The 23,691-nt window shown below is 28.8% G+C and overlaps 1 protein-coding gene across 2 annotated transcripts in view; it reads right to left on the reverse strand.

Moving 5' to 3' along the window:
* jim (zinc finger protein jim) overlaps positions 1–23,342 on the reverse strand; it is a 42,809-nt gene extending 19,467 nt beyond the window's left edge. For both annotated transcript variants that reach the window (XM_088182391.1, XM_088182392.1), the window contains exon 1: positions 23,101–23,342. In XM_088182391.1, coding sequence (XP_088038517.1) covers positions 23,101–23,185 — 85 coding nt within the window. In that variant the 5' untranslated portion in view covers positions 23,186–23,342. The remainder of the gene's footprint in view (positions 1–23,100) is intronic.
* Between the last annotated feature and the right edge of the window lie 349 nt (positions 23,343–23,691).

Raw genomic sequence — 23,691 nt, forward strand, 5'->3', positions numbered from 1 at the left:
GGAGAGAACGATATGCGAAGGAAAACGCTACAGAGCACATCAGCGGATCGTCAAGGATCTTCATGGCAGATCACAGCCAACGATAATTTAAGCGAAGACTCTCAGATTTCCAATAAACTATTGAATAGCACATATTTTGAGTCATGACTGTGGAGTCGTGGATTTATTGCAAATCTGCAACTCATTTTATTTATTATTTTATATTTTAATCCATTGATAATATATGTATAATATTTAAAAGCTTAGGACGAAAATTTAATTTTTGTATTATATAAATATAATTTGAGAATCATGGTATTTTTTAAAATGTACATGGTAATGAATATATCTATAAGAAACAGTTTGGAATTAATAGATTTTTAAAGACCCTAAAGCTCTGTTTTAAATATACTGATCAATATAAAGCATATAAAATTCGTAGCGAGTCTGTGATTGTTTCTGATTTTATAAAGTACAACAAATATATAACATGATTTTATATAAAAATCATTATTCTTTAAGATTAAATTAATACAATTAAAAAATAATTATGAATGGGTAAAAATATTGATTAACTATGTTTTTAAATTAAATCTTTTATCTTACACAAAAAAACATTTGTTATTTAGAACAGTAAATAGCACATTAAACCATACAAATACATATGCAAAATATTGAAATATTATATTTGATACACAAAAAGTTACTCTGAACTATTTTTAAAACCTCAAGTTGACTTAATGCATAATAATATGGAACAAGTATAAAACACAATCGTTTCATTGTTCCGATACATTTACGACTTAAATTTCTGAAAATTGACGCATACATTTTAATTTAAAAAAATAAAACCACAAAAAGGTCTGCTTCGAATACACCATAAAAATTAAACGACCCAAACCAAGCGGCTGAATGTCACGTTCTGGATATTGTGAATATCATTTTGTCTGGGTCTCGGTTAGGAGACCGCGTTTTTGCAACAAGCGAAAGGGTACATTATGACACGCATGTTGAGTTTCTTAGAAGTGTTGTTTGTATACGCTCCGACTTCTCACGGGTTTCTCAGAGAAAAATAAAAAGCTCGGAGCTTTCGGGGCGCGCGTCTAAAAATACCGCCATTCCTCACAAATCGACTTTTTTAAAGTCGCGGTTCGTCGACCCGTCTAGGCGGGTGAAAGGGCCGTAAAAAATAAACGTCTGAGTTTCTGTCCTTGAGTGGGGGTGCATTTTAGACACGCGAAGTGACTAATATTTATTTAGTAGACATTGACTTTGCTTGTCTCGTAGTCATTGTCTGTGAAAAGAGAGTTGAGGTGTATCGATCGATAGCTTAGTGAAAATTATAATATATACATATGTTTCAAATTTATATATAAGATAATTTTTGCCACAATACAAACTAGATCAATCTAAAAATAATTTTATTTAATTTTTATAATATTGATTATGATACTACATGTATCGTAAATAGTACATATTGAGTTTTCGACTCTAGATAATTTTTTTATGTATTTGTATTCATTAGAAATATATTTTTTAATAATAAATACAATAAAATTTGTATGTCTCTAAATAGATCTATTTAGAGACATACAAATGTATGTAAGTATTTTCGAATATATAATATTTATGCTGTCACCGCATTTTATGTTCAATAAAACAACGATTGGTAAATAAAATAAATCAATACATATGCATCATCAATAAAGTAATGACCACTTTGAGCTACCACTCGTTTAGCGCCTTAGGTTATAAATCATCCGACTGGATTACATGCCTTCGGTATGTAATTTAATCATAATAGTTTTTTTATTGCTATATTACATGTTATACGATGTATTTTTAGATGTACATTACAGAGAAAATTATACTAATATATAAATGTGTTGACATTAGAACGTCCATGTTGCATATTTATGATTATATGTAATACAATTGTATATTTGAGGTGTATCTGATAATGTTTTGATTTGTTGAACCACTACAATAGGCAAAGTCCGAAAAAAACCCAATCAAACAGAAGTAAACAAACAATGAGAGATTATGTTTCTATTTGCCCCTCGAGACGCTCCACTCCATGGCAAGACTGAGAAGAATCTGCACTTATCTCTAAGGAGATAAGGGTCATTATGGCCTGTCTGGGCTTTGATGTGTGGGAGTCTGAATAAACAGTCGGTCCTTATCTGTCCGTCGCGCCGATGAATGAAATCTTCGCACCGAGACCGGAATGGCCGCTTTGCCAGAGTTATTTTTAAAAGGTACGACACCACCACAATTTCAGACTCACTTTCAATGCTTTGATGCGTTTTGTTGTGGCTGTGACCGTGATTGTGATTGTCAAGTATTTAAACGCCGATGAAAAAAAAGTTTATAGTTCATTGTAGGTTAGGTTGACTATAACATAATTTTTTAACCAGTTATAAACTATGGTTTATAGTTATAATAACGAGGCACTAACAGATTTGTACCATTTTTTTCTAATTTATTAAAAAATAACTTTTGAGTTCTAAGAAAGCGACCACTTAGTTGCGGTTTTATGTTTTCATTATTCGTAATTTAATTTTTAGAATATTATGTAAATATTTTATCAAAGCTAAAGAACCGAGATTCAGAGAACACATACTTTTGTGGATTCGTGGAACTGAATCAAATAACGTATTAGTTTTCACGAAACACTGTTGATTAAATATGGTACATATAAATCTGAACCATAAACTGGAAAAAAACTATTTGCTCAGGAATGCACCGAAAGCGTCTTCAGAGAAAGATTATTGTCTGCAAGTGTAAGTATACTAACCTAAGAAGCAGATTCGTGGCTTTCATAAAAAAAAACAATAGACTGAAATGGTCTTAGAGACACCGAGACTGGACACTTGATGATTGGGTGAAAGTCATTTGATCCGACTAATCAATTATTGAGATAAGTTTCAACTAAAGAATTATATTTTAGGATTTACTTATAAACCTCGATGTATTTAGAGAGCCTTTTTTTATTTCAACCACAACACGCATAGTTTCAGATATAAAAATATTTCAATAACAATTTATTGAATAAAAGTTCTAAACATTACTCGAAATTTTTCGTAAGGTTTATATTTTTATTTATTTAAAACGATCGAGGTTGTCAATTAAAACAGATGGCTTTCGACTTATATAATCATCATGAACGAGACCATTTTATCTATAAATAAATAGAAAATGGCTGACAATGAATTTCACCAGCAGGTGCAATGATTCCAGGCCTCGTAGGTATATTATTAGATATAAATTAATAAAACAAAAATCTGCACATTTTAGCAAAGAAATTACATGTAACTGTAAATCTGTGATGATTAAATTTTTTCAGATCAAATACCTAAATTTACTGCTACTAATGTATATTCTTTGAATATTTCTAATATTTTTTAAACGTTCAAAAAGCAATAAAGTCAACAACAATTTGCAAACAAATTTTAACACAAACGGAGCCGCGTCAAAAAATTATAATCTGTTCCTTTGGATTAGTTTACAGTCACCAAACCTAATATGAAAAATTATTGTAAATGAGATTATGATAAAAATGTTGTAGCTATAATAAAAAATATAACACATTTAATAAAGTGTCCCATTATTTTGTACTTTATTGTTCAGTAGCAAAAGCTCGTGTTAAACTCAAACCAGTATCGTGCATGTGAGCTTTTCCGATTGAAAGAGAAACAGCTGAAACGAGAAAGAGACAGAGAGAGATTCGAAACAGAGAGCAGTGTGAGTCTCCCATTAGCATTCATTAAGTTGAGCACTTATGATTACAAGTCATCCGAGTCGAGCGATTCAATTGAGGCTTATTAGGAAACTCGTTCTCTCTCTCTCTCCGATGCACATGTTTGTGTTTTCCCCTAAGGGGTGGCGGTTCTCTCTTCTATTCTCCTCTCCTTTCCGCCTGTGCAGAGAAAGTTTACAGAGTTGCCTCCTGTTGGCTGGGGGATGAAAGTGAAACATTTCACACTTGCCCTTGACAGAGGGAAACTTTAATTGAAAACTATCACCGGGGGCGCGTTCGCGGTTCAACTAATTATGAGCATCGAGAAATGTGTGTCAACCCACTCAGGTGGAATGCAGGGGTTCAAAACTCAGAACTAACAATATTTTATATTATTTAAGAATATGATTTATGCAGCATTTAACAGTAGATATACTAATGTTTGGATCATTTATATTACTTTAATGATTTATTTTCGCTATTTGTTTATCCTGCTTCAATACTACGTAGCATAAAATAATATGATATTTAAATAATATTAAAAAAGGCGCATGACAACTGTACTTTTTATTGTGAAAAGATTCGATATAAGAAATTGTAGCCGCACTAATTTTGGAGTGACTTAAATATTAAAAATTTAGTCTTTAAAGTGTTTCGACTTAATATTATTTATTTAGATAAATATATTAATTGTTTTACATGGCTTCTTATAAAGCATTTTACATACTAGTTTCTTTGATATATTTATTATTGGATTCTGTTTCTATATAATAATTTCCTAATCAAATGTTTTATGGATCTGCGAGGAGTACAGAAAAAGGGTAGAGATGCAATTGTCGAATTTTAAATTTGAGTTTTTTTAACGTGTATTACAAAATTGGGATTTCAAAAAAATATAAACATTAAAATTAGGCGCAACTTGTCAGTTAACTAGCAGTTTCTAGTTTACAAAAAAATCAAAATAATAAATAAAATTTATATTAATAAAAAAAATAAGATAAATTAATAATAATAACGCTTAATATTACGTTGCTATTTTTCAGTTAGAAAGGTGTGCTATATATAATTTTGAATGATTTAAAATCTATTTTTTTTTAATTACTAGTGTTACTCCACACCGAGCAATTGAATTAATTGTTTATAAAGTAAAATTTATTTTATTATTGCATTATATATTTTACACAACAATTTTACCTCAAATATTTAAAATTAATTAAGGTTTCTCTAAAAGTATTTTAATTTATTTTACATGGTTTACTAAAAAAATTGCCTTCAGTAATAGTTTCTTGTTATTAGAATTTGATCAAAGAAATATTTTGCTTTATTTGTTTAATATATGGCTGATTTTTTAAATATAGCAATAGGGTTGACGTACTTGTCCTAACACTAAAAAGTTCTACGAATTTTGTACGTTAAGCTTTTTTAAATAAAATATTAATTTTACTAATTACAACAAAAAACTCAATAGTTTCTCCACATATTTTTTGATCCTTCTCATCTAAAATTTATAAATGTATTAAAGTGAATTGCGAAATGTTCAATATACGTAAATACTATATCTAAAATTGAATGCTTTGATGCAACTTTAATCCAACCTTTTGGATCTTATAGATTGCATCGCTTGGCAAAAAACTGTCAATTAAAATTTAATATGTGTCTTTAACTAGAGTAATTATTATCAATTGGTTTAATACAACTTTACTTTTTACACACAAAGCAATAACATATTATTCTTAATGTAACATTGAGCTTGTTTTTTTTATATCAGTGCATCAATATCTGGTTTATTAATAGTATAGCAAAGATGTTCGACTAAAATTTTTGTTTTAATTTTACTTGTATGGTTCATACGGAAAAAATTAAACATTATAAACAAGGTATATATATTTTTAAAGTGCAAGGTATTTTTAATTATGTAGTTATTAACTAATGAAAGTCTAATAAAGACACTTGAATAAATAATTATTAAAATTACATATCTGATATAAAATATTTCAGTTGCTGTTTTCTGAAATTTTAAAATCCACTCTCAAAGTCATGTAATAAATTAGCGATTAAAGCCACACATTTGTTATTGTTAATGGGGCTTTGATCAAACAGTGTTTCAAAGTAAATTAGGTTACTGTTATCATTCGCAAATAGCCATAATATCAAATGCTGACCATGTTCAGTTTTTTGTTAACTGGGCATATGGGTTTATGGCTATATATTTTATATTTTACTACAGTCAAGTATAGTGTCTCCTGATTAGTTTACCGAGGATTCAGAATTTTGAAATTAATGGTTATTTAATCATTTTGATTTTTATTAAAAATATTTTGTTAATAACGACATGTATAATGTTGGAGTTAAATCGAAGGAGACACATAAATTTCTTATTTCTAGAGATGTGGACATTAAATTAATATTGAATAATTATAGCCATGTTCAAAAATAAGACAGTAAAAAACACATTTTAGAATTTTGGGAGGAAAATTAAAATACATATCCTCATTTATACAAAATTGCTATGGTGGTGTTAGGAGCTTCAGCAACACACGTTAGTGTTGAAAGGGCTTTTCTGGCTTAAAGTTTATTTTGCGAGACAGTCGAAATAATTTAAATAAAAATACATTGAAAAATGTATTAATAATTACAGGAAATTTCATATTTTTAAATTATGAATAAATATATCTGTATACTTCAAAGGTGAATATATGTATGAATTTGCTATGTAGGCATATGTTTCGTTGAATAAATTTAAAAAATAAAGAGAATGGGGGAGAAGGGACAAATTTGAGGGAGCAAACTCTAGAAAAAATCATAGCAAGAAATTTATAAAAAAAAGTAAAAACCGACTTCAAATAATGAATCTGAACTAAGCTACAGTTGTTTGAGATGTACCTATATATAATGCATTTCAGGTATAAGCTCCTTAGCCCTTTTTTATACATATTATGCAATAAACAAAAGAAGCGGAACATTGCCTTCAAAAGCACCCACTTTCTAGGTAGTACTTTCACAATAAACAATATTATTCAAAGGGACAGATTGTAGTTTTTTGACATGGTTCCGTTTGTGTTAAAATTTGTTTGCAAATTTTTGTTGACTTTATTGCTTTTTGAGCGTTCAAAAAATATTAGACATGAGAGGTAATATTTAACGAATGTAAATTAGTAGCAGTAAATTTAGATATTCGATTTGGAAATTCAGAGCAAATACCTAAGAAAGAAGCAAAGAAATAACGAAAAATCAACAACAGCACCAGCTGAATTATATAAATTTAATATTTTTATATACTATATTATCAATAATTTGACAACTGTATTTTATGCAGCAAAATAAATAAATAATGCATACAGTTTTATAAGCTTATTCCTAAAAAAAAAAATTTAGAAAAAACAGTCTCGAATCTGTTTCTCAAAAATATTTTTCAAAATATGCCATTTCAGTAAAATTATATTGGAGTACATTTTCACCAGTAGATATATAATTTTACCAGTGAAAATATATATTATTTGGCAGGTGCTAGCCAAATATATGATTTAAACTTTTCTATATGTAGTAAAATATATATTTATATACTTATCGTTATTTATTTACATCCGATGTATAAATGTTGCAGTGAATGTGAATTTTTTGGTTAAGTCTAAATACATTTTCACCGATATATATATATATTTCTACTGGCGAAAATATAATCCAACTAATAGGCAATAACATGCTGCTAAAAACCAACATATCTATGAAGCTCAATTTGACAGTTGCGAAGCGTCCATTTGCTGTTCAAACCCAAACCTTACCTAATGAAAGTTCTAAAAATTATTATAATTTTTGAACTTTCATTAGATCAAGTCCAAAATACAAACTAAGTCAACTCAATTCTCAGGGCAAAAAAAGCAGTAGAATAAGTACAGACAGACATCACATCTCACATATTGCTTTATAGTATATCTGCATTTTAATATTACACTATATTTAAAAAATATGATATTACTGCGGACTTCTAATAAAAGAAGGCTGATTAAACTATTTCAAACCGAATTTTGGTCAATAGAAGAGCGCAAAAACAATTATCACTTCTTAGAAGGCAAAAATTCACGTCAAAACCAATAAAATCGTGTCGGCGCCGTCGCAGTGGGAACGCCGAGCGTTCCCACTGCGACCGCGCCGACACGATTTTATTGGTTTTGACGTGGATTTTTGACTTCCGAGAAGGGATAACTGTTTTTTGCGCTCTCCTATTGGTCAAAATTCGGTTTAGATGTGCTTTATACAATTATCACTCGTCATATTGTTATAAACGCTTGATAATCGAGCGATTTTATTGCTTTTGACCTAGACTGAAATTCACTATATAGCAACACTGAGTATAAAAAACAAAAACACGACTAATTATCAAATAAATATTATGAGTAGATATTTTTAATGCCTATTTAAAATATTAAAGTAGTAAAAATTCAAGGAAAAATACATAAATGGATACAATACTTAATCGCACCAATATGTTAATTTCTAGTCTATCGATCTAAGATATTTTTAATAATTTTGAATGCTTAATTAAAATATTTCGCAAAAATTTTTAGAAAATATTTTGCAACGGTGACTAATTTTTATATTTATTTGTAGCATGAAAATTAACTCGTACCCAATATTATTTATTAAAGAAATAATATTAAGACATTAAAAATATATAAAATGCTATTTTTGTCATGAGGCCCGGAATCATGGTTTTCGTAGGGCTCGAATTTGCTTTCGGCGGCCCTGCTTACAGTCTTTAATTAATTATCGATATTTATATTATAGTATATTAATTAATATATAGTTTGCTTATAAACAATAGAAGAAATTAGGTAAAGAAAATTTTTAATACAAATAAAAATCATAAAAACCGATATTTTTTATTTATTAAACTGGAACAGAAAAAATAACGGTTTGATGCCCTATTAAAAACATACGTTTGTAAATTTATCGTTAGAAAACGGATAAACATGAATAAGAAGTAATTTAAAAAAACAATTCGATCGAGTGTTGTGAGCCGCATGCGGCCCGCGGGCCGCGGGTTGCTTTGAAAAGGTGATAATTTAAGGTTCAATATCAGTTGAATACGGAAAACTTCTAATAAATAATTAAAAGCATTTCTAAATACCTAAAACAAAGCAAAGTAGTCCATGCAGGTCATATTCTAAATGCATGATATTTGAAAGGTTAATGTTTTTCAGAAACATTTTAGTTTGTTTATATAGAATGAGTTTAAGTTGTTAGCAATAAATGCATAAAAGTGATAAAATCAATTGATGAATCGAGTCTAAATATAGGCGTAAAAAGTGCGTAGCCATAAAAGCGGACGCAAGGGGTGAAAAGTTGTGCGTTTGACGTGGCGCGTGGGCCGTAAACAAAGTGGTCCTTCCGCAAGCTCGCGGCGAGTGCGTAGCGTCGTAGCGGTCTACGGCGTAGACACGCGTAGCGCGTAGCGATCGATGGGGGAAGCCCGTAGCGCCAGACACACTATATACACAGCGCATAACTACACGCACAACTTTTGTCTCTAACTTTCTACGAACGGGGGCAATGTCTTTTCGATACCCATACCCGAAACGTTATAACGTACACAAAATAAATTAATACAAATAATATTATTTTAATACTATATATTGGATATATTCCATCATAGCATTGATTGTTTATGTATTAGCTATATTTTTTTTTGACAAATGTAATAAAAATAAATAAAATAGCAAGGTTGTTTAAGCGATAATGTATAATACGAAATATACGCATTAGTCATATACAATAATTGCTAACTTAACAGAGAATACATGTATGTACTTATAAAAATAATAATAAAATATGTTCAAGAAATGGAAGCGTACCTCTTATAAATTTTATTATAAATAAATAGTGGTATTTACGATGGGATAACAAAGATAGAGATATAGAAAGAGGTTGATATATCAACATATATTTTATTTAATTTTTATTCATAAATCTAATTTATTCAATTTATTAAATATCTAAAAAAAAAATATTGTTTTATTTTATCTACTGGATTGCGAATTTGTATTTAAGTATAAGGAGCTTTTAAATACGCTCTATATATTTATGTGAATAAATTTTCGACTTTTTATGAACTTTTATTTGTGTCAGATATTTACGATATATTACTTTTACGATATATTTCTTTACGTATACGATATATACATATGTTTTATTTCTATTTTTAAAAAATCTGTTTTATTTTTTATATAAAACAATTATTGGAATATTTTTGAGTAGTAATACTAAATTTTATATATAAATATTAAACATATTTTTAGCTCAATTTTATTAAATTGGCATTTGAAATCGGAGCAGAGCCGTATTTTGATATAATTTTTATTTATAAGTAAACATTTGCCCATTGAGAATAAACTTTTTTAAATGTTTTACAGAGACGATCAATGTAAAGATATTTTAATATAATCACCATCGATTTGGAGTGCGCTACAGTTAATCTTTATTAAATTTTTAATAATTTTGATTGTTACGTTAAAGTTACTGTACAAAAAGCGCAGTAACAGAGATAAAAAAATACGTTGTGTATGCAATTTTTTTATATGAATTATTAGTGTATATATATGTGATACAGGGGCGTATTTAAAGTTGATTTATATTAAGATTAAGTTTTGAGAATAAATAATTGAATTGAAATCGTCACATTGTTCGTTTTATTAATCATGTAAGATATACAGGGCCGTTCTTAGATACTGTTTTTTTAAGGTTGTGTGCAAAAATAGGGTGCGTTTCCATGTAAAACGTCGAAAAACGGATATTTTTTTCGACATCTACACACAGAGGGCCTTTGCAGGTCATTTTCGCTAAAAAAATCTCAATCTCTTCTTATGATTTCGAGCGCTTTTAAATGATTCTGATGATTTTGCATTACAACAGGGCGTGTTTATATGGATTTGGATCATTCAATGCTGCATACGCTGTGTGTTATGAATAATTTGAACGATGGACCAGACGGCCGATGGACAGACGCCCCAAAAATAAAAATAAAAAATAGTAAAAAAATATATATAGAGGAGCGGCTGCCCCCCTCTGTTCGTCGAAAAAAAAAGCAAACGAAAAAAGTGCGCCGTTACAAAGAGTGGCGAGAGAGAGAGAGAGAGATAGAGAGACAGGGCCGGGGCCGGGGTACGCGGGCCACCGCAGGGTGTACAGGGTGTACGAAAAATCAATAACGCAGCGCTTTTTTTCAGCGAGCTCGCGTAAAACACAGCACCGAATGGATATGTCGGGCGAGAGCGAGACGGCATTACGGTGGGAGCGAGCGCGCCAGACAGGGACGGACTGGTCGCGCTAGGACGCCCGCGAAAAAATGGACGGATTTTTCTACGGTCGGTGTAAATATGTAGGGGGTGCAGTGCTGCACCCGACGCTGCTGAAGGGGGCGCCCGGGGAAAAGCGACGCCCCACACCATCGCCCGTTTCGCCCCCTTGGCTGGGGATTTTTTTGCGAAAAACCCGTTGCTGTTTACTCGGCTCGCGAGCCAAATGGAAAATTCTGCACAAAAGAATTTTAATGGCCGCCCCACCGCCGGTCGACGCGGCGTCGGATTCGCAAAGGGGCAAAGGGGCGAAATTGGCCCCTGCGACAAAATTCCGGCGGGCGTCATCGATGCGCCGCGAAGGAGACCGTCAGGATGTGGAGTAAGCAAGGAGAAAATCAATCGCGGTTCAAGGTTGTGTGAAGAATGCAATTTTGAGTAAGAATGAAGACGGCTCGCTGCGCAGCTTAAAAACCCAAGTATACAAAATAGCAAAAATAAAACGTTAAATTTCAAGCTGCGCGGCAAGTATTGTTTCTTATCATGCTTATTTATTTATTGGAAATATATCACTATAACAGAACAGTGTTTAGCATAATGCGTTACAACAGTCTAAGCACAATATACAACCATAAAATAATTAGACACTAGATTAAAATCAGTGACATATATTTTATAATAAGCGATCTAGATTTTATTTTAATTATTCATAGCAATATTCATCCGTGAGATTAAGAAAATCTAAGAAAACCTAATCTGTAATGATCGATCAGAATAATAATAATATAATAATCACTAATTCAGATCACTCCGACACGATATAAATTAAAAAAACATTAAAGTTTAAATACGATTCGAACCCAGGTCTTTAATGTATGAATCATTGCCATTGACTTGTGATGGTTCATATGTGGTAATGTTCGTGGTATTGTGTGCGCAAAATGAGAGATTATGAGCGTATTGTATTAAACTCAGAAAAAAAAGAAACCAAAATTTTTACAATTTTTTTATAACAAAAAAAATTATATAGAAGAAAACATATTTTTTTATTAAATCAAATTTCGTAATATTAAAAGTTTAGGGACCTCTGATAGAGTATATATGTATGGATCACGAAAGTTTCTCTTAAAAAGAGTTTGGAAAACACTATGGTCAATTATATAAAATAAATGCTAAGATAAGCTATTCTAAACCGAATACGAAATTTAATGTAGTAGTTTCCCTTTGGTAATATTCGAGTAGTCAAAATTTTAGCTATTGAACATTTAATCTATATTTTAATTTATTAATAATATATCTCGTCGATGAACGACGACGAACGGTGGTACGTATGAGCTTTAATATAAAATAGCATAAAAATGGGTTACATTATCTAAATGTACTATATATACAGGCGTTCAGCACGACAAAATGGTTTATTTTTATGTCTAAGTTTGATTTATTAAAATATAGTAGAATTGTAAAGCCTTACAAGTCCGCTACGAGCTACGACATTGTAAATTGCGTTTTTTTTTTATTTTGTTTTTAATAAGAATTCGCTTCTTTCAGAAAATCCGACGGGAATAAGCGCGCAGTTGAGATTTCAACTTAGATATTTGTTTTTTCTAATATATGGCATCATTATGTTAAAATATTTTGTGTGTGACAAAGTTCGTAAGAATATATTCTGTACGTGGAATATTAAATACTTTTTCATTCATTAACTTTGAAAAGCACAATTTTATCCTAATCCATAAAATGCAGATCGTCCAAATAATTTGAAAACAGATTCAAAATCAAATATTTTTAAAAGTTTCTAAAAGAGAATGATACGTTGTACGTATTGTTTTAATCAACCGTTTACAGCAGCAGGAACAATCAATATAATGTTAAGAACCAATTTGAAATACGAAGCGTGCAATGCGGTGTTTTTATAATACGTATTTTAAAATTATTTTAATTTAGCTCGTTTTGAATAAAAATATTAGAATATATTTAGTTTTATTATTTAATAATCGAATATTTATCGTATACATGTATGTAAATGAAAAAAAACGTAGCACCGTGTGCGCAAAATGAGCGTATCGTATTAAACTTAGAAGGAAAAACATTGAAAATTTTCTTAAAACAAGAAAAAAAATTTTTTTTTTCAAAAAAAGACATGTAGAATATTTGCATTAAAGACAAAATACTTCCATTTGAACATAAATTTTATGATTACGTAATACATAAATATTTATGAATCTAATAAATTCTAAAGGTCCGGTAACTAAGGGGTTAAAACATAAATCGGGTACTAAAGCTTAAAAAGCACTGCTACACTAAATAATATGTGTCAGTATTAGTTTTTGCCAACATTTCCTTCCTCAATATAATACAGATAGTATACTCAAAAAATATATGTAAAAAATTTACGAAATTATTAAGAAAATATTTAATACCAGTTAATTTATTTTTAAATCAATACAAAAGTGTGTTTAACAATTGCACTTAAATTTGGGACGGTCGCCTTGAGGGGTATTACCGGTATGTGTAAGTACACAGGGCAATATTGTTTTATTGTTCTAAAGGAACGGTTGTATAGGTTACACTTTTATATACGTCATATTTTTTAACTTTATTTATTTCTATTTATTAAAAATAAATATAAGCGATCAAAATTTTTTGCGTGTATTTGTTATTGTGCACTGAATTTTAAAACATTTAATTTGAATCATAAAACATTTCCAAAAATAACCGATTATATTCAGTGGTTTGCCGTTTAGTATTTAATATTGAAATTCAATTTTGAACCCATAGAATTCTTAGTACTTTTAAGGCACCTTACTATTAACGTAACTTTAATCAATAGTATTTTTAAAACATATGCTTATGATTAAATATTATTTTTTAATAATATAAATACAGTGAAATCTCAGTATAGCGAAACTCACGGGACCAGATAAAAAAATTGGTTATATTGAAATATTTTCGTTTTATTTTTTAATACCATATTACTACAGCATCAAACTTTTATAAAATCGTTTCTTGTCAATTTTTAAAAATACTGTAATGAACACAATAAAATTTGTTAAAAATATGTTTTATAAAAAAAGTTTGAGGGTCGGCGAAACACATTTAATGTCGCTTATGAACACATCCGGCACACGTCAAGTCAAGGACGAGCTGAATTATGATTGTAACGTCATTCTTAAATACGGATCAAAATATTTCGTTATACTGAGATCAGTCTTCGTTACAATGAAAACATTTTCAAGATTCGTTATTTCGGTATTCGTTACAAAGAGATTTCATTGTATTAATTTATTATTAAATATGAAAGCAAAAACGTAAAAACTAAAGCAAATCTAATTTATAATTTAAGGATATATGTTTTATTTTAATCTTATTTAAATTAAAGTTTAAACAAAAAAACTATTTTTTTTTGCATTTATTTACATATGTTTTAAACTTTAAGATACATGATTTATAACATATTTAAAAAAATATATTTTCTATGATCAAATTTTACAAAAAATAATGCGATTATTTTAATAGAAATAAATTAACACGTAAAGACAAATATTTTTATATAATAAAATATTACAAAAATTAATTGTTTAAAAATAAAATTTTAAGATGCAATTTTGCTTCAAAAAATATTATTATGAATAAATTTGATCTGGTTCTATGGATGCTTTTAAGCTATTTTTCTCATTTATATTGTATTCAAATCAACGATAAAATAAGAATTAATAAAAATATCTCTAATATCCGTTTTTATATACACATAATTTCTGCCCTGTTTTTGGTCAATTGCCTCGAGGGACGATTATGATTATACTAGAAATAAATAACCAGATACATATTTTTATACAACAAAGTATAAAAAAATCTTATGAATAGTTTGTTAATTACTCGTTTAAAAATATTAAGATATAATTTTACTTAAGCAAATTACATTTGTATTAAATTGAAAACTTTAAGAATGCATTGACTGTAATATAAAAAAAAATAAAGATCTCCAACATCCGTTTTTATATATATATACATAATCAAGCTCATCATCGCCGCTGTTATTTCGATAGTTCAAATTCATCGTTTAACTCGAATGCACATCTTTAACTATATTAACTGTAATTTCACGACGGACATCGTTAACATTCGCGATGTTAAAAAAAATAATATATTTGTACATACATAAAAGAAATCACCGTTGTCTCGTTATACGCCATTAAAGCTCGAATCAACTTAATGTCCGTCCGAGAATTAATGAAATAATTAGCAAAGTCATTTTTAACTATTTTTTCATTACAAAGTGCAGGGTCGTTACGATGCACGTACCAAATAATTCAAGTACGATTTTAATTGCGAATAGCTAACGGAAGATTTCGTCTTTATAAACGAGGGTCGATTTGTGATTATTATTGTGTAATAAACAACGAAATAGCTAACCGTTCTTGGGGTTCGTCCAAAATGAAATAATAACTTAACCGTTACGAGTTTACCGAACGTTCGCTGAAGTCGTACTTTTCAACAGGTAAGCTTTTTACACTTGTCGCGGATTGAAGCTTTTTTTGTGCTTTGTTTGTTTATTTTTATTGTATATAATGCACACTAACGGAACGTTGCGATTCTTTAGTGATTAAATTCATTCCGGCTGATAATTAAGGTCAGTTTTGATTAAAAATGGCCGGCAGAGGTCGAAAGGCGATAAATACACATTATACATCATTCAAACGAGCTTTTGAATGTGCTTTAATATATGCAGGCTAGTTTTAACGATGATGCATCTCGTTGAAGAGTTAATGATCGTTTGTGAAGGTTTTTTGATATTTATTTTGCTTCTATATCTTCTGAATAATTGCATCTGTTCGTTTTGATAGGCAATTTTGCATCTCTGATTAGATCGCAAATGCTTTAAGATTGCTTTGTAATTTGAGGTAAATATTGAACAGCAATAAACTATTTTTTGTCAGATATTGGTATATTATGCAATTTATACAATTTGCTATTGTACTTATGTACTATTTTTAATATTATTAAAAAATATGTGATAAAGATTAGACAACAAAAATGTTGCAGTAGCACAATTTTATTTTTTTATTATAAGAATCGTATGATACATAAATTACAAATTAAAATAATATGAAGTAAAAAAAATAAGGGGAAGTTTTTTTTTTAATAATAAAAAAATAATATCTTAATTATACACTACAGTTAAAAATTAACATGAAACCATTCACATTGTTCAAGGTCATTTATGGATTATTTCATATATATAATACTATTTATATGAGATTTTTAATGCATATAATGATAAATTTTTAACGCTCTTCATAAAAACGTTAATTTGCATTAACGCGCAAAAAGAGGCGCATTCAAAGATTGACTCGAAGGTCATAGATTAAACGTAACGTAAACATTTTAATGAACGAATGATTACATTACTGCTTTAATGAGGTTCGATATTACATATTACATCAAATTACAATTTTCTTAAAGATGCATTCATTCAGATTGTTTTTCACCTTTATCCCCGATTATTCTTTCTACAGTCCAAGTTTAATAAACTGCGTTATAACGTCGGATAAGAGGATTTATTGGCCCTCTTCATGAACGATCGGCTCCAATCAATCAAGATGTGTAAGTGGATTGATTGGTATAAAAAAATATCACGGTAATATTTTATTCCACGAACGCAGCAGTTCGATTCGAAAAATAATTAGTTTATTAAATCGCGTTGTTTGTTTTATTTATGACCGACGTGTTGGATATTTAATAATCACTTAATAAAACGTGTATAATATATGTGTGCGAGTAGCTTGAGAAAGTGTGCAATTTGTATGTGTTTATAAGTACGACTGACTCACGACGCTAATATAGTAATTACTTAGTTTATAATGCGAAATAAAGCTGTTAAATGAATGAATATATATTGGCTGTCAAAGCAAAAATATTTATAATGCACAAAAAAACCTTATTATGTATTATATTAAACTAAAATAATAGAAGAGTCAATACATTAGAAACAAGTAATTTTAGTTTGATTAAAATATACTTCAAAGTTGTGTACAATAATCTATAAATGCTAATTTTGCTAAAAATATTTTTATCTCTCTATTAATAGAATAAAAAATAAATAATTGTTTTTGTGCTCATATGAAATTTTTTATTTACATTTGAATATAAATCTTTATTATAATTGTAAAATAATATGCATGAGTTAATTTTTAACTAGACTTTTAACTAAATTTTATCAATAAAATATAATTTAAAAAAAACAAGATGAATGAATATATTTTTCAATTGAGAATTTTGTATTAACTTATTGATTAAACTATGTTTTTTATTAAATTCGTTATGAATTGTCACTGTTTTTTATTCTATTATATTATAAATTAGACTATGCCATTTTTCCAGTTGACTGAAATTAATTACGAACATCTCAATTGCCAATTTGATAAAAAATTCATCTGCCATTCACGCTAATATTTAATGCTCAATTTGTTGTTCTTACATTTTGTTAATAAAATAGTTTTTTAATCTGTGCGAGAATTTTACGGTTTTTACTCATTTAAAGAACAACTTAATACAAATTTAGGTTAATTATATCGATTAAATATACTTAACGGTCGTCGTCTCATTACTGAGATCGTTATAATAACGCGCGTATATTAAATTATTATTAAAAGGAAATATCTTCATTATTTTTTTCAATTTGTGTCAATTACGTGCGAAATTGGTGACGCATTACGAAGTATGAAAAAAATAACACCTTTTTGCCATCATCATCGTTCCACAGGAAAATGACTCAGTGAAAGAAACCAGTTTTTTTTATTTCGGCTAGTATAGTAGTAGCAGCGTTTTGTTGGTATACAAAAATGTAATAATATACATCCACTACGTGATATGTATCCAGAATTACAGATTAAAAATATGGTACTTTTTCATTAAAATTAAAAAATAGTTTATTTCTAAGATTTTATTTTTTATTTATAGCGTTCATTCCATAAAATCGATTCAGATCAAAAGAGCGAATTGCTTAGAAATTTTCCAGGATGGTCAATAGAATCTTTAGGTTTACGCTTAAAACGACCGTAACTCTGTCCTAAAAGAGATGATCGATTTTGTACGCAAAATCGCGCTACCTTTCTTTAATTTTTTGCTTTAGTCACGGATTAAAATAAGCGTTATTTATCATTGAGCTTTCTACATTATATATATATATAAATTTCTAAATTATATATTTCAGAGGTACTTGAATTAAATAAAAATATTGAGGATAAATAATAAAATCAGTACCATAAATATCATGGTCTCGGCAATATTTTTTTCATGCTTTAAGTATCGTAGATAGTTGAAATCAAAAATTACAATTAAGTAAGAAGTATTAATTAGCAATGAAATTATGTGAAATATTATAACGCTTTTAAATGCTATTTATACATATGACATCACAATTAAAAGTAGAAATGTGCTAAAAAGAAAATATTTAGATTTACATATATAATCTTATAACCTTCAATAATAAGTAAATTGTATAAATTAATAAATTTACTGTAACTATGTATCTATTTCTGAAACTAAATTATAAAATTTATAAGAAATCTTTAGATTAGATCAACGATTTTAAAATAAATAATCGCTTTCTGAATTACGATGTTATAGTGTTGAGTATTTTTGTGAATAAAGTAAGATATACTTTTGAAGTCATAGATACATTTTCTCCCCAAAGACTTGGTACAAAAAATACACTAAAATCAGTATTTTAAATTTAAAATATAAAAATTGATTCATACAGAGCTTTTAATTATTAAAAATAATTTTATTAATACATATAACTGCAGTTTTATTTTGAAAATAACTATCACAATAGTTAAGGAATAAAAATGATCAATAGTTGGTTTTATTGATATATATTTTTATTAATTAAAAAATATTTTAAATATAAAATAACGAACAATTACTGTAAGTTTTATATTTATTACGTAAATTTTATCATCAAGCCCAGTACTAAAAATAGGGTTAATTTAACTGATAAATAATATAAACCAAGCATTTTTTATGAAAACTTTTTAACTTAACCGTTTCCCGATCTTAGGGACAAAATATAATTAAAATATGTACAATTTTATTCTGCTCTCAAGAATTGGGCTAATTTGCAGGAAATAATTATTCTAATTTAAATATAAAAAATATGCTTTTATAATTTGAGGTTAATATAGTATAAGATTAGAAAGTGTAAATTGTTCTTAAACAATGGAAACAGTGTGAAAATAAATATATAAATAAAAATATACCGGAATTTATATTTTTTCATATTGCTAAAAATAACATATAAAATTAGGTAGTTTTATCAGGATTTTATATTTGAAGGGAAAATTTCTGACTGCGCGTACTTTCTCGATTTAAGGGATAGATAGTGTTATTCATATTGGGAGAGTACCAGGCTTATATTACTAGCAGTATTGTTATAGATTGGTTAAAAAAATAGTATTATACCGATGTGTGACTTTATATAATAATATTCGTATTAGCTGAATAAAGAAACAGCACATTAAAACCTAAATTATAATATTCTATATTATATATTAGCTAATAAATAAATTAATCTATCGATGTAACATGAAAGGGTGTTTTCATTGATATAAGAGTAAATCCAAAAGTATTTTTTAAATACAAATGTATAATAATTCATCTGCACTCTTATTTAAAATGTTTATTTATTTACATTGATCCAAGATATCTCCAATTAAGCCTCCCATTTGGAGACATCTCAGACTTAAACTAATAACGTAAATAACAAAAGGTAAAATTAGACTGTGTTCGGAGAATTGAACTAAGGCAAAAGAGTTAAAAGTCAGTACTATAAAGTGAAAAACTAAAAAAATAAGCTCTCTTGTTAAATAGTGTAAAAGTATAGAAGCAGTTTGAAAATACAATAAATAAAAAAAATGAAACTGGAATTGATTACTATTTTCGTACTAAACTTTTTGATTAAAACAGAGTTTAAATTAGAACATTAATTTTCTCACTGTGCGGCTTGAATCGTAACTAGTTTAAAGAGACAGAATAGCTTCTGTGTGCTGAAAATGATTCTTGATTTTTATCCATTTCTACCAAACTGCTTAAAAATCATTTTCAGAATTAGAACAGTACAATCATATTAAATATCATATTAAAAAAATATTTGAATATGGTAGAAAAAATAAACATAAAAAGCGCTTTTTACAGAATTCAATTATGAATATTAAATTTCTCACTATGCGGCTTGATTCTTATCTCGTTTTAAGGGCCAGAATAATGTCAATAGTTGCGTTTTAACTACATTTTTTAGCAAAAAAGTTGTACAAAACGTAATAGGTACTATAAATAAAAATATACTGGAATTAGTATTTGATTTTGATATTTTTTCTATTGAACTGCTAAAAAAATATTTTAAGGATTAAATCAGAACAATCATATAATATACCATTAATAAATAATTTGGTATACAAATATAAAAGTAAAACGAATAAAAAAATGCAATTTTTATCAGAATTTTATAATGGGACATAAAATTTCTCACAGCGCGGTTTGTACTTTATTTTAATTTAGGGGCCAGAAAAATGTCTATAGTTATGCTTTAACCACATTTATAATAAATAAATTTATACTGGAATTAATATTTAGATTTGAACTCTTTTTGTATTAAACTGCTAAACAATCGCGTTCAGATTAAATGTATTTGATATAAAAAATTTAAATTAAAACGAACGCAAAAAATGTTTTTAAACATTAAAATTTTTATCAGAATTTTATTTTGGAACATAAAATTTTTCAATGCGCGGCTTGACATTTATCTTGTTTTAAAGGACGCAATAATGTCTATAGTTATGTTTTAACCACATTTATAATAAATAAACTGTTGCATAAATAAAGTTATACTGGAATTGATATTTAGATTTCAACTATTTTTATATTAAACTGCTTAAGAATCACTTTCACATTAAAACAGTATAAAAATAATATAATTTATTTATAAATCTTTGGAATTGGCTATTAAAAAATCAAATTACAACAAATACAAAAAATATTTGAGCATAAAATTTTTCACCACGTTAGAACACTATCTCGTTTTAAGAGTTAGAATAATGGCAATAATTACGTTTTAATTCAATTTGTCGCAACAATAAGGTTTTGCAAAGCGTAATTCTGTTCTAGAAAAATAGATGCAGTTGACAAAAAGTCTGTATTTTCCCGATTATATAAATAATTTTAGCTCCTTAACTATTAAATTACTCAAAAATCCTTTTCAGAATTAGAACAGTGCAATTAAAAAATATTTTATTAAAAAGTAACTTGAAATACGTATAAAAAATAAAATTAAAACGAACGCAAAGAGAGATTTTTAACAGAATTTATATTTGAGCATAAAATTTCTCACTACGCGGCTCGATCATGGTTACGTTATAACAATAAATTTTTGCAAAGCGTAATACTGTTCTAAAAAAATGGAAGCAGTTGACAAACAGTGTGTATTTTGCCGAATAAATAAATAAATAATATACTGAAATTGATACTTAGATTTTAACACATTTTCAGAATTGAAACAGAGCAATTAAAAATTATTTCGTTAAAAATAATTTGAATTACATATAGAAAATAAAATTAAAACGAACATAAAAAGTGATTTTTAATAGAATTTATATTTGAGCATAAAATTTCTCACTACGCGGCTCGATCATGGTCACGTTTTAAGAGCTGTAATAATGTCAATAGTTACGTTTTAACTGTATTTAAAAACAATAAAGTTTTGTAATGCTTAATTACTGTTCTAGAAAAATGGAAGGAGTTGATAAAAGGTGTGTTTTTTGCCGAATAAATAAATAAATAATATACTGAAATTGATATTTGGATTTTAACACCTTTTACACTAAATTGCTCAAAAATCATTTTAGAATTAAAACAGTACAATTAAAAACATTTTATATTACGTATAAAAAATAAAATTAAAACGAACACAAAAAGTGATTTTCAACAGAATTTATATTTAAGCATAAAATTTCTCACTACGCGGCTTGAACATTAACTCGTTTTAAGAGCTTGAATAATGTTTTAACTGCATTTATAAGCAATAAAGTTTTGCAAAGCTTAATACTGCTCTAGAAAAATGGAAGTAATTGAAAAAAAGTGTGTATTTTGCCGAATAAATAAATAAGTATACACTGAAATTGATACTTGGATTTTATCTCCTTTTCCACTAAAGTGCTCAAAAATCATTTTCAGAATTAGGACAGTGCAATTAAAAATATTTTAATTGTAGAAAAAGTGATTTTATATTTATGCATAAAATTTCTCACTACGCGGCTCAAACATTATCTCGTATTAAGAGCTAGAATAAAGTCAATAGTTACGTTTTAACTGGATTTTAAAACAATACAGTTTTAAACGAATGGAAGCAATTGACAAAAAGTGTGTATTTTGTCGAATAAAAAATAAAGTCGTAATGGAATCGATTTTTTTTTGTATTAAACTGCTTTAGAATTACTTTCAAATTAAAACAGAAGAATAATAATATATTTTGTTTATGAATAATTTGAATTTGATATTAACACATAAAATAAAAACGGTCACAAACAAATGCATTTTTAATCATAATTTTATATTTGAACATTAAAATGCTTAAGAACAATAGAATCGTTATTGATATGAAAAAATAAAAGTAAAACGAACACAAAAAATGCATTTTTTCTTAATGCGCGGATTTAACTAATCTCGTTTTATGGGGCAGAATAATGTTTAACTACATTTATAAGCAATACAGTTTTGCAAAGTGTAAAACACAGTAGCAGTTGGCGGAAAAGGGTTTATTTTGCCAAATGGATATATAATAGTATTCTGGAAATGATACCTAGGTTCGTTTCGTTCCTTTTAAGAATCACTTTGAGATTAGGACAGTGGTATTTACCGCCACTATCACCATCGTTCCCTAACTATCATAGAAAACTTTGGATCGCGACGATAACAAGAACAAGAAGAAGAAGAGTAAAGTTTTCACGCGTCGGAAAGGCCCGGAAAAGCGGCGGCAACTTGTTGCTGTCAAAGTCACGCGGTGCCGGACCTGCCCTAAGGTCCCTGGGCACTAACCCGTGTGGCAGTAGTCCTCGAGGTAGTGCCTCGCCGCCCGCTGCACAATGCTGTAGTAAAGGCTGACCGACGAAGCGAGCGCCATGTCTCGACCGGCGGCGGCCGCTCAGTCAAACGGACGACGGCGTCGAATTGGACAGCGATGCCGGTGATGCACTCATACAGCGCGCGCGCGTTTGGCGCCGCCCGCACCACATGTCGCCACGCACACGGCGCGCGCACACAACCGACCGACGACGACTGACGGCACGGCGCGAGAGACTCGTCTCTCCGGCGATGGGGAGGCGCGCGGGGAGGGGAGGGGGCGGCGGGCGAGAGGCGAGAGGGGCGAGTGCATCCCGCGAGATGCGCGAGGGGCGGGGCCGACCCCACTCCGTCAGGGGTCGGCAAACTATTTCGTCCACTTTTCCGAGGGGTGGTGCATTTTCGACTAATTTCTCTTTACAACAAAACATTTTCATCAAACAAAATTGCTATAGTCTAAATTGGCAGTTCAATAACATTATTTTGATCAAATTTGAATTGTTTCTTCGGCTAAGATATTATTTTTCTTTTTCTTACTGATCTTAACTTGGATGTTTGAGATGTATA

Source organism: Plectrocnemia conspersa, unplaced genomic scaffold (assembly GCF_051122295.1).
Source record: "Plectrocnemia conspersa isolate PC_06_02 unplaced genomic scaffold, ASM5112229v1 ptg000003l, whole genome shotgun sequence".
Taxonomy (NCBI): domain Eukaryota; kingdom Metazoa; phylum Arthropoda; class Insecta; order Trichoptera; family Polycentropodidae; genus Plectrocnemia; species Plectrocnemia conspersa.